This window comes from Xenopus tropicalis, chromosome 1, assembly GCF_000004195.4.
Source record: "Xenopus tropicalis strain Nigerian chromosome 1, UCB_Xtro_10.0, whole genome shotgun sequence".
Taxonomy (NCBI): Eukaryota; Metazoa; Chordata; class Amphibia; order Anura; family Pipidae; genus Xenopus; species Xenopus tropicalis.
Window position 1 is genome coordinate 214,627,663 of NC_030677.2, and position 13,477 is coordinate 214,641,139.

At 45.4% G+C, this 13,477-nt stretch overlaps 1 protein-coding gene across 1 annotated transcript; it reads right to left on the reverse strand.

Annotated features, from left to right (window-relative positions):
• Positions 1-1,262: 1,262 nt before the first annotated feature.
• Positions 1,263-11,258, reverse strand: LOC116412610 (B-cell differentiation antigen CD72-like). The gene is made up of 6 exons (XM_031906826.1): positions 10,661-11,258; positions 5,097-5,216; positions 4,259-4,348; positions 3,786-4,130; positions 3,037-3,182; positions 1,263-1,356 (listed from the first exon to the last, which is right to left on the reverse strand). The coding sequence occupies exons 1-6, from the start codon at positions 10,728-10,730 to the stop codon at positions 1,264-1,266; spliced, it is 864 nt and encodes a 287-aa protein (XP_031762686.1). The 5' UTR covers positions 10,731-11,258; the 3' UTR covers position 1,263.
• Positions 11,259-13,477: the final 2,219 nt, after the last annotated feature.

Genomic DNA, 13,477 nt, shown 5'->3' on the forward strand with positions numbered 1-13,477 from the left:
ACTATACACTCCCTTACTATACACTCCCTTACTATACACTCCCTTACTATACACTCCCTTACTATACACTCCCTTACTATACACTCCCTTACTATACACTGCCTTACTATACACTCCCTCACTATACACACCCTTACTATACACTCCCTTACTATACACTCCCTTACTATACACTCCCTTACTATACACTCCCTTACTATAGACACTATCCCATACTTACTGCCCCTTCCCCAAACACCATCCTACTTACACGTGCCAAAGCCCACTTGCCTTATTACACACACCTTCCCACAGTCACAGATCTACCCCTGAGAGCTTCTTCCCTTACAATACACACTGTCCCACGGTTACAGCCCCTTCCCCTGACCCCAAGTCCTAGGCCCCTCAGCATCAGAGAAAGGGGGGATAGCATAGGGCTGAATAATAAAATGGCTCATTGTGCTGTTGGGGAGGGTGGCAATGCAAACGGACTATTGATCAGTAGTATAGCCTTTGTTTCAATAGTGGCACCCCCATAATCCCGGGGTACATTGTGTCTTGACTGACAAAAAAAACATGAAAAATTAAAGGAATCCAGTTGCGCTGAGGTTCCAAGCTTTGTACATTGTAGAGGCTCATGTTATCTACAGTGTCCATCTGTCCATCCATCTGTCCATCTGTCCATCCATCTGTCCATCTGTCCATCCATCTGTCCATCTGTCCATCCATCTGTCCATCTGCCTGCCTGTACAGCCGCTTCAGCAGTAAAATTTATTTTTTTCAGAGGAATAACAGTATTTGGACCACTTCACACTGACCTCCAGCAGAACCAACTTTCTCTCGCAGATCCATCTGTGCCATTGGTTGCCATTAGTAAATTGTGGATTCCCATTTCTAAATATAGCACAGCGCTGCCCACAGGCCCTGAAACTGAATTAACAGTTAATTTTGCTCTGAATTAATTTGGTTATTACAATATGTTTTTTGTGCTGCAGTGTGACCCCCCCCAAAGACATTGCCCCAGAGAAAGGGAAGGGAGAGGCTGCAATAAGGAAAGTTCTTACATGTTCTCAGGCAACAGAGAAGGAACTGACCGCACTGTGATGGGCAGAGCCGCGGGGAGGCTTAGGGGGGTGCCCAGGGGTTACAGGGTGAGGTTCAGGCATAAAGGGGCATGGCTAAGTTGTACCCAGAATACAGTGTTTCTGCCATCATAGCATTAATGGGCACTGGGAATGTCACTCCATTACTGTGTACCCTGCAGGGATCAGTAAGGAGTAGAAATCAGTAGAACTTTCTGTACCTCGGAAACTCAATTGACTGGTCCCATTCAGACTTCCAGATCCAATAGTCAGTCTGTTTCTTGGCAATAAAGTCCTAAAACACAATCAGAAGGGAATAAAAGGAGTCATTGGGCCTGATTCACTAAAGTTTATCGCACGCTTTTTTGCGGTAAAAAAGACGCGACAATTAGCGCGCGATTCACTACAGCATTACCGCATGCGATAAGTCGCATTTTCGCATGCGGTATTTCTCGCGCTAGTTTTACCGCATACGTTCATTTCCGCGCTGAAAAGAATACAATCGCATGATTCACTATAACTTTTGCGCGCTAAATATCGCATTCAGCTATGCGAAAATTAACTCCTACTACAGGCAGGCGAAAAATTATACAAAAGTACAGTAAATGAGTTTTTGCAATAAAATATGGACTTACAGTGTTATTTATTCAGTCTGTGTTTCCCCCAGAGTGACGCAGCCGCCAGTTTGCAGGGAAATGGGCATTTTTAATACAGTAATTTTCTGCAAGTATTGGCGTGTATGGCTAACATGGCGTGCGTTCATTTGCGCAACTATTTCTATTTGGCTACAAGTGATGAAATGTTTCGCCAGGCATGGATTCGCAGCGAATTTTTTGACGTGCGTTGAATTTTTTTGCGGCGGATTTTTTCATGCGTTTCGCAAAACAATCTGCCAATGGCAAAACGCCTGAAAAAATTTGCCACGCAAAAATTCACCGCACATACAAAAATTTATACAAGCGTCAAAAAAAATAGTCACAGCAACAATTTTTTTGCCCGCACAACATTTTTGCCGTTTCGGGGATCTTTCGAAAGATTTGCTAATTTTTCACTAAAGAAACCAGAACACATTTGCTCATCACTAGTGGCTACTATTTATATGCTACTATTTATATACTACTATTTATATGATACTATTTATATGCTACTATTTATATGATACCATTTATATGTGGCTAATATTTATATACACCATTTATATGCGGCGACAATTTTTATACACTATTTCTAAGCTACCATTCATATGCGGTGACTATTCGCGGGTGTAATTTAGCACATGTACCAGCAAATACCGCATTGAAATAGTCTTCGCGAGTTAAATAACGCATGCAATATCGCGCGTAAAAAAGCGCGAGTATGCTTATAGTGAATCGTGCGAAAAATCGCCAAAATTAAAACGCGGTTAAAATTTTAACGCACGCTATAAATAGCGCACGTTAAATCGCACTTTAGTGAATCAGGCCCATTGTGTTTATAACATTTCCCTCGTTACCCACACAGACAGAATTCTATGGCTTCTCTCTCTTCATAAGGAAACTTGGGGGGCCCTCTACCAGCGTTGTGTTCCGCTCCCTTCTCTCAGTTACTAAAGGTTGGAGCAAGGGACTGGTATAACTCTGGCAACAGCAAATAAAAACATAATCCTATGGAAAATGGCCGAATCTGCTGTAGTCTTTGTTTGGTTCCAGGGAGGGTCCTACAACCACAGGGAAGGGAAACCTATGTGTTGGCGCAGTATGGCTGTATCTCTTCATTGCCGATGGCTCGGGTAATGGTTGTGACCAGTACTGGTACAGGCGCCATTATATTATATATTAGCCGTAGCTGAAGGAACACATGCGACAAGGTGCCCATGCCAATGAGACCCACCTGAACCCATCAACTCTCCACTCAACCTCCCAGCATTCACTCTACAGATTTGTGCTCGGAAATGAAGGAGATGTCCGTGCCGTATGTGGCAAGAAGCAAACTTTACCTTTAGTTTCCAGTCGTTGTTTCTGAGAACCAGGAGAGAGGCCTTTTCCTTCTCACAGAATATTCTGCTCTCCGTCCAGGTATTTTCATCTTCAGAGAAATACAAACATCTCCTACCAAACAGGATCCAGTTCTCAGGACATGTTTCTGGAAGACAAACAGACATGATTGCCCCATTATTCCCTTATAAATTCAATTTATATAATAGAGTAAAGTGAATCATCTAAGAATACTGGGGTTGGGGAGCTCTAACTGCACAAATGGCCAAGTGAGTGTCCAGGGGGTTTTTCTTTTGCAACAAAACTCTCTACTTGGGCCAGAACTGAATATAGAAAATAAGATATTGCCTCTCTCTGACTGAGGTGCTAAACCAGTTATGACTCCTCTTCTCCCCCCGACTTACTTATCAATCTATTCTTCCTTTTATTATTATGTTTCCTTTCTGCCCTAACCCTTTTTAGTTGACTCTCCTCCTTCTTCCCATTGTTTTATATTCTATTCCATTTTTTCTGTCTTCATTATCATTTGTATCTTCTTTCCACTATTTCTTCCCTTATACTTGTTCTCCTCACTTCGACCCTTGTTCCTTTATGCTTCTTGTTCACCACTTTTGTTCAGTTCTCCCCATTTCCATTTTCTTCTCTCACTTTCCCTCCCCAATCACCTCTAGACGTGCCAGGGGGGAGTTACAAGATGAAGCCTCTGGAATTAGATATAATGAACCCCAGAACCACACTGTCACCCTGTTACCTCCATTCAGCATCTTGAGTTGCTCTTCTTTGTGTTCCAGACTCATTTGGATCTTTTGCTTTTCCTCAATCACAAGTTGTTTTTCCCCCATTGTTTCCTTGTACAATCTCTCCGTCTCCATCAAACTCTCCTTAGTCTGTCGCTCAGTCCCATAGCAGAGCTGCAGAGTTCTGTTCAGCTTCGTATGTCTCTCTCCCAGTTGGTTTAACTCATATTGGGTGCTAGTCAGTTCCATGTTGGTGAGTGTGCGCTCATACTCCGTGCTCTGAATGGCCCGGGACAGGCTGCTGTTGAGTTCAATGTAATTTCTGGAAATTGTCTGTAATTCTCTGGAGACTTGAAAATCTGTAAAACAAAATGTGTAACTTCTATAGGGAATTCCCCAGATTATAGTTATAAACATCAGTATTATTCAACTGCATCAGCTTTCCTTCTACTGAACCTTTCTGTTAATATATTTAATCATTACTTACATTTAATGGTCACCCCAATGGTGGAGGAGAGTGAAATGAGGCAGAACAGCAGGAGCAACAGAGTCACATTAGAAGGCAATTTCAGGGGCTCTAAACATGGATAAAAGGGAAATGTTACAAGGATATGTCATACATTGAGAAAAGAACTAAGTTTGTCCTCCATTAGAGGCATTTGTAGCTGATTCTATTCTCTTCCTTCCAGAAGTCTCACTGCCCCGGTCTGGTCCCAAGAACGTTACCAGCTGGAAGGTCTCTTTCTTTAGGGGAGAAGCAACATTTGTAAAGATTATGAATAATGGGACTAATAAGGGACGTGTAGGAAAGAACAGCAAAGTCGGGCACTGACTGTAATGGGATAATATGTTCTATTGTAGGAAGGACTAATCATGTTGGCTCTAAGGTTCTGGGACTGGGACAGGAATATAAGAACAAAAGCACATTGATAATGGACGAATGGAGAACAGTGACATGGGGCACAATCAATATAAAGGGGAGAGAAATAATGGAAGAAAGTTACATTTAAAAATGTCACGTGCTGATCCTTACTAAGAAGATAAGTCATAAATACTGGTCAGGGGCGTTTTGGCAGGGGATGCCCCCCCCTCAGCCCGCCATGCTTACCTTTACAGCACCAGAGGGGTCTAGGGGGGGCCACGGTGCTAGTGTAGAGTGTGCAATTGTGCTTTTTGCCACCCCTGGTAACTTTGGGAGTTTCTCTACTCACTCATGGTTGTAGCCCCCCTTTACTGGTACCAAATGGTTACAGAACCAACCCACAGAGGCCGCTGCAGTAAATAGAACAAGGCGGGGGCACTAGTGAGGGCAAAGGAAACATTACCTCCAGCCGCTTCCACATTCCCACTGCTGCCCCGAGCTGAGTTTTCTGCCCTCCTGCTGGGAATGTTGAGGTTGGGATTTACATTTTCATACATTGCCCCATCTTCATTGTCTTCTGCTTCTGTTAAAATATTCAGGGTAAATAATAGGTCCTTGTGCAGCCCATATGGTTTTACATGAAAGAGCAACAATAAGTTACAGTCATGGAGTTATATCACAATGATTGACAAGTGACTAAGATTCAAGCTGATACTCCTACTTATGGCATGGTTATAGTGATGGGGTAAAATCCAAAGACAACAGATGTTACGTATAGGGTAGGATTGGACTACAGGGCACAAATAAGCACTCACCCCAAATCTCCCCCTAACTGGCCTTCAGGCTGGGCCCCCTTAGCCCATAACAAGGTTACAGATATATAGAAACATTGGGGTAACAGTCACCCCGCTATAGTTCCAGGGGTACCCAGGGCACAAATAAGCACTCACCCCAAATCCCCCCTAACTGGCCTTCAGGCTGGGTCCCCTTAGCTCATAACAAGGTTACAGATATATAGAAACATTGGGGTAACAGTCACCCCGCTATAGTTCCAGGGGTACCCAGGGCACAAATAAGCACTCACCCCAAATCCCCCCCTAACTGGCCTTCAGGCTGGGCCCCCTTAGCCCATAACAAGGTTACAGATATATAGAAACATTGGGGTAACACCCCGCTATAGTTCCAGGGGTACCCAGGGCACAAATAAGCACTCACCCCAAATCCCCCCCTAACTGGCCTTCAGGCTGGGCCCCCTTAGCCCATAACAAGGTTACAGATATATAGAAACATTGGGGTAACAGTCACCCCGCTATAGTTCCAGGGGTACCCAGGGCACAAATAAGCACTCACCCCAAATCCCCCCCTAACTGGCCTTCAGGCTGGGCCCCCTTAGCCCATAACAAGGTTACAGATATATAGAAACATTGGGGTAACACCCCGCTATAGTTCCAGGGGTACCCAGGGCACAAATAAGCACTCACCCCAAATCCCCCCCTAACTGGCCTTCAGGCTGGGCCCCCTTAGCCCATAACAAGGTTACAGATATATAGAAACATTGGGGTAACAGTCACCCCGCTATAGTTCCAGGGGTACCCAGGGCACAAATAAGCACTCACCCCAAATCCCCCCTAACTGGCCTTCAGGCTGGGCCCCCTTAGCCCATAACAAGGTTACAGATATATAGAAACATTGGGGTAACAGTCACCCCGCTATAGTTCCAGGGGTACCCAGGGCACAAATAAGCACTCACCCCAAATCCCCCCTAACTGGCCTTCAGGCTGGGCCCCCTTAGCCCATAACAAGGTTACAGATATATAGAAACATTGGGGTAACAGTCACCCTGCTATAGTTCCAGGGGTACCCAGGGCACAAATAAGCACTCACCCCAAATCCCCCCCTAACTGGCCTTCAGGCTGGGCCCCCTTAGCCCATAACAAGGTTACAGATATATAGAAACATTGGGGTAACAGTCACCCCGCTATAGTTCCAGGGGTACCCAGGGCACAAATAAGCACTCACCCCAAATCCCCCCTAACTGGCCTTCAGGCTGGGCCCCCTTAGCCCATAACAAGGTTACAGATATATAGAAACATTGGGGTAATAGTCACCCCACTATAGTTCCAGGGGTACCCAGGGCACAAATAAGCACTCACCCCAAATCCCCCCCTAACTGGCCTTCAGGCTGGGCCCCCTTAGCCCATAACAAGGTTACAGATATATAGAAACATTGGGGTAACAGTCACCCCGCTATAGTTCCAGGGGTACCCAGGGCACAAATAAGCACTCACCCCAAATCCCCACCCTAACTGGCCTTCAGGCTGGGCCCCCTTAGCCCATAACAAGGTTACAGATATATAGAAACATTGGGGTAACAGTCACCCCGCTATAGTTCCAGGGGTACCCAGGGCACAAATAAGCACTCACCCCAAATCCCCCCCTAACTGGCCTTCAGGCTGGGCCCCCTTAGCCCATAACAAGGTTACAGATATATAGAAACATTGGGGTAACAGTCACCCTGCTATAGTTCCAGGGGTACCCAGGGGTATTCATGTGCAAATTAGGGAGTGAAATTCAGGTCTCAGAGCAACAAATCTGGGTTGTATAGTTATGCACAATCTCTAAAAAATCTCTAAATAATTGCACAAGATGCACCCAATTCAATTGCCTTTTGATAGTACAACAAAATGAAAAAAATAAACCTTTTATTGCAAGATCTTCTGGTCATATATAGATTTGCCCGGATCTGGTTGGGTAGTTTGGCAAACTCTTACCGTACCACCAAGTATCTGGGTGCGTTTGGCAACTGTGGGGTTCCTTTTTAAAAAGAGGCCCCATGATCCTGTAACATTGCAGTTGGTCTGTCCAATCAGATCATTTCTTCCCTTGTCATTTAGTGAGTGAGGAATCAGCAAATCCCTTTTGGCCCCAGTGAATAAAATGAAGCTACATGGGATGGGGAACTGGTTAAGTGTAAAGCTAATGTAGCTAATGTACCGTATGGGTGCCCTATGGGTGCCGGCCACGCTACCCTGGGTTTCACATAATTCTCACCAGGGTCTTGCCCATTTGAAATTATAACTAGAGTCTCAGAGTAAAGAACGGAAACATAGTAACATAGTAACATAGTAAGTTGGGTTGAAAAAAGACACATTCAACCATAATGCCTATATATAACCTGCCTAACTGCTAGTTGACCTGTATCTGTTATGCAGAATGATCATTGCGAATGAATGAACTAAAAGCTTTACAATATGATCGGGATTGATTAGGGGAGGGAGTAGCCTGAGAAGAAGGGGGAATGGGGGCTCTAGAGCTTGCCGAAACCTCTTGTGACAATGAAAGACTTTCCCCTACTTATTATCTTATTATGTTGGGTTGAAAACCCCAAAAGACTGTTCTTCGACTTTAGCTTATTCTTCCGCTTCTTCTTCTTCTTCTTCTTCTTAGCGCCCCCCATTTTCTAAACGCTACTCCTCCTACAGGTTTAGGGGTACAACACCCAAACTCCCCACACATCTTCGCCCTATAGCGGAGCAGGTTGCTTGTGCTTTTCTAAGCGATCCGGCCCCCCGTCTTTCTGTGGCGCCGCTCCGAACCCCCCAATTTTCCCATTGACTTTGACAGGGAAGATTTTCAAACTGCTGCCACACTTACAGCTTTGAAGCTACACCCCCCAAACTTGAATCACACAGTCATGGGCTCAGCCTGAATGAATATATGATGATTATTGGATGCCCAAAAGTGGGCGGAGCTGTGAACCGCCAATCAGATTTTACCTATTGATTTGGCGGAAATCCAACCTGCTGCCATTCTCACAGTAATAACACCGGGGTCCCCAAACTTTTTACCCTTGGTCACTAGGGGACTGCAGTTTAAGTTTTGAAAAGTGGGCGGAGCCACCAACAGCCAATCAAATTTCACCTATTGATTTTTATTGATTTAATGCCAGATTTTCCAAACTTTGCACAGTCACTGGGTGACTATGCATTCAAAGTGGGAGGGGCCAACAGCAGCCAATCATATTGTACCCATTGACTTTTATGGGGAAATTGAAACTGCTGCCAAACTTACAGCTTTGAGGCTACACTCCCCAAACTTGAATCACACAGTCATGGGGTCAGTCTGAATGAAAATATGATGATTGTTGGATGCCCAAAAGTGGGCGGAGATGTGAACAGCCAATCAGATTTTAACTATTGACTTGGCAGAAATCCAACCTGCTGCCATTCTCACAGTAATAACACCGGGGTCCCCAAACTTTGCAGAGGCACCAGGTAACTGTGGTTCAAGGTAAGAAAAAGTGGGCAGAGCCACCAACAGCCAATCAGAGTTTACTTATTGACTTTCAATGGGGAAATCCAACCTGCTGCCATTCTCACAGAATTAATACCAGGGTCCCCAAACTTTTCACAGTTGGTCGCTAGGAGACTACAATTTTAGTTTTGAAAAGTGGGTGGAGCCACCAACAGCCAACCAGATTTTACCTATTGATTTTCAATGGGAAATTCAACCTGCTGCCATTCTCACAGTATTAACACCAGGGTCACTAGGGAACTGCATTTTTAGGTTTTAAAAAGTGGGTGGAGCCACCAACAGCCAATCAGACTTCACCTATTGAATTTTTTTTGTTTATATTTAAAATGTTGCTTTGCTCACACTATTTATGTCAGGGTTCCCAAACAAGTGGGAGGAGCCACCAACAGCCAATCCATTTCCACCCATTAGATTTCCTTGGTTTATATTTAAACTGATGCCATTATTTAAATATTAATTCCAGGGTTGTTAAAGTTTCCAGAGTTAGTCACTGAGTATTTGCCATTCAAATTTAGAAAAAAAATGGGTGGAGCCACCAACAGCCAATAACATTTCACCTATTTACTTTTAATGGTGAAGTGTAAAATGCTGTTAGCCTCACAATTTTTACGCCTAAGTCCCCAAAATTTGCAAAGTTGGTCACTGGGGGACTGCAGTTCAAAAATAGGAAAAGTAGGTTTAAATTTAAAATGCTGTAATTCTCACACTATTTATGCCAGGGTGCCCACTGTTTGTCACTGGGTGAAAAAGTGGGCGGAACCACCAATCACAATTCACCTATTGACTTTTATTGGTTTAAATTTTAATTGCTGCCGTTCTATAACTATTAATCCTAGGGCCCCTAAACTTCGCAGAGTTAGTCAATGGGTAACTGCAGTTCCAGGTTAGAAAAAGGGGGTGGAGCCACCAACCGCCAATCAGATATCATTGACTTTCAGTGGGGAAATTTAAGTTGCTGCCATTCAGACACTATTAAAACCAGGGTCCCCAAACTTTGCACAGTGGTTTTTACTGTATAACTGGGGTCCAAGGTCAGAGAAAGTGGGCGGAGCCCATTCAGTGACTTCATGTTTTTCAACCCAACATGAAGTTTGTTCTCAAACTTCCCTTTCTAGTTATTATTATTATTATGTGGAAATAGATTTTCAAGGTTTACAGTTTCTCCTCTGCAGCCGTTCACTATGGGTTGTTCCTGGGGGGGGGTGGGGTGGAATATAGGCTCTTGCCTGCACCTCAGGGGGGCATTATTGAGAGTGAATATTGGATATAGAGACTGTTAGTACCACCATGATACTGAGCCACATGGATTCTCAATTGTCTCTTTTGAAACAACCCATTGGCCGTTGTGTGTTTTTTCTATCCCAGAGCCAAGAAGGGACAAACAGAAGGAGAATCCCATTCGCTTACTTTGCCTCTGTCTCTAAAAAAGTCATTTATTTTGTCAGTCTGGGAATCCATTTATACTGAGCACAATATGAGAGGAATACATGTGCTACTGTAAGGCAGAGCTAATATATATATATACTGTATATAGGAAGGATTTATTTGCCCCATTACCTGGTTCTCACATTTCCTCAGAGGTATTTCCCTAGTTTCCATGTAATTACATCACAATTCAAATTTCCTCTCCATATTGGAGCAATGCATTGTGGGACAGTATGCTATTACCCCCCCCCCCCACCCCAACCCAACACCCCCCTATCAGCTCCTCACCTGCTGTCTGACATTCCTTCAGGGGTAAGTTTATAAACTTCAGGTCGGCGTAAGTGACTCCTTCATTCATCCCTGAGCAGTTACTGTGAGACTGTCGGCTCCTAGTGCTGTGAGACTGTCGGCTCCTAGTGCTGTGAGACTGTCGGCTCCTAGTGCTGTAAGACTGTCAGCTCCTAGTGCTGTGAGACTGTCAGCTCTTGTGCTGTGAGACTGTCAGCTCCTAGTGCTGTGAGACTTTCAGCTCCTAGGGCTGTGAGACTGTCGGCTCCTAGTGCTGTGAGACTGTCAGCTCTTGTGCTGTGAGACTGTCAGCTCCTAGTGCTGTGAGACTTTCAGCTCCTAGGGCTGTGAGACTGTCGGCTCCTAGTGCTGTGAGACTGTCGGCTCCTAGTGCTGTGAGACTGTTGGCTCCTAGTGCTGTGAGACTGTCAGCTCCTAGTGCTGTGAGACTGTCAGCTCCTAGTGATGTGAGACTGTCGGCTCCTAGTGCTGTGAGACTGTCAGCTCCTAGTGCTGTGAGACTGTCAGCTCCTAGTGATGTGAGACTGTCAGCTCTTGTGCTGTGAGACTGTTGGCTCCTAGTGCTGTGAGACTGTCAGCTCCTAGTGCTGTGAGACTGTCAGCTCCTAGTGATGTGAGACTGTCGGCTCCTAGTGCTGTGAGACTGTCAGCTCCTAGTGCTGTGAGACTGTCAGCTCCTAGTGATGTGAGACTGTCAGCTCTTGTGCTGTGAGACTGTCAGCTCCTAGTGATGTGAGACTGTCGGCTCCTAGTGCTGTGAGACTGTCGGCTTCTAGTGCTGTGAGACTGTCAGCTCTTGTGCTGTGAGACTGTTGGCTCCTAGTGCTGTGAGACTGTCAGCTCTTGTGCTGTGAGACTGTTGGCTCCTAGTGCTGTGAGACTGTCAGCTCTTGTGCTGTGAGACTGTCAGCTCCTAGTGATGTGAGACTGTCGGCTCCTAGTGCTGTGAGACTGTCGGCTTCTAGTGCTGTGAGACTGTCAGCTCTTGTGCTGTGAGACTGTTGGCTCCTAGTGCTGTGAGACTGTCAGCTCTTGTGCTGTGAGACTGTTGGCTCCTAGTGCTGTGAGACTGTCAGCTCTTGTGCTGTGAGACTGTCGGCTCCTAGTGCTGTGAGACTGTTGGCTCCTAGTGCTGTGAGACTGTTGGCTCCTAGTGCTGTGAGACTGTCAGCTCTTGTGCTGTGAGACTGTCGGCTCCTAGTGCTGTGAGACTGTCAGCTCTTGTGCTGTGAGCGAGTAACGTGTAACAGAAGAGGAAGGAAACAAACCAACCCACATGATTTTTATTAAATATCAAACCCAATACAGTAAGTTTGGGGAAACCCAGAGCAGATGGGCTCAGCCAGGCAGTAAGGCACTAACTGTCACTTGTATTGTTATTGTTACACGTGGGAGTCAGAATGGGACAAATATTGTGGTGTTAAATAAGGATGGGGGCAAGTGATACCTGGAGCACTGAAATTCAGGGAGTTCATCTTTCATTTATCAGAATCTCTGTGTTTGTAAAGTTGTACAATGAGGTTTATGGGGCCCGGGGGCAGGTTTGAGACTGTCGGGGAAATTCAGTTACCAGGGAACACAGATACTTCAAGTGGCGTTTGGGTCACAGACTGCTGCAATGTGCAGTGCCGGATTTCAAACCTGGGCGCCCCTAGGCCGCCCCCCATTCACGCCCCGCCCCCGCGCATACGCAAACAAACCCACCTCCCCCGTGCCGCGCTGACGCAATCGCGCATGCGCGGGCATTTAAACTCCCATACGGAGCAGTGGGGAGAAGTCCCCATTGCTCCGTATGGGAGCAAAATGTCACAATTTTGTTGCGGCGGGGCTGCATGCCACCCATAAATTTCTGCCGCCCTAGGCCCGGGCCTTTGTGGCCTCGCCACAAATCCAGGTCTGGCAATGTGCACCATATATCCCTGATAAACCAGTAACCCAAGGCACTGAGGAAGTAAGTCAAGGATTTTTTCATCTTTTCATCCCCCAGCTCTCAATCTGGATGGGTGACGTCTGCGCCCCGAGCCTGCCTGCATTAACTCCACCAGTTAGTCAGGGAAATTCACTTAATGTGACAAGGACAAAGTTTATTTGACACGGGCTTTGTGAATTCTGAGCAAATCAAGGATCAGAACCCAGAACAAAGAAACGTTTTTTATACTCGTTTTACATGGGAACATTATGGGAGGGAGAAGGGAGTTACCGTTGGGTCTGCCTTCAAGGCCATGGGAGTAGTAACCAAGGCTCGGGAGCAGAACCCATCCAAGTATGGGGGGGCGGCTGTGTGGGGGAGTCTGCATACACAGAATTATTCTCTCTCAAGACCATAAACACCCATTGGAGACCCCAATTGAACAGCCCCCCATCCCACTCTATGCATGAAAACTTTATCTAGTAACTCTTAGAATTGTGTTTAATTCAGAATTAGGTCTAAGGGCCATAATTCATGGGATATTGTTGTGCAGGGATCCCCAACCAGTGTCTCAGGGGTAACATGTTGCTCCCCAACCCCTTGGATGTTGCTCTCAGTGCCCCCAAACCAGGGAGTTATTTTTGAATTCCTGACCTGGGGGCAAATTTTAGTTGAATAAAAATATTTAGTACCAAATAAAGCCCCTGTAAGCTGATAGGGTGCATAGAGGCCCCTAATAGCCAATCACAGCCCTTATTTGGCTCCTCCATGAACTTTTATTTTTTTGTAACTAATGTTTTTTTATTTGTTTTACAGTCATGACATAGCAAGAAAACATTTCTTTTTTGGTGCAAACTGTTTCATGTCTCTTTACATTATCTGTACAT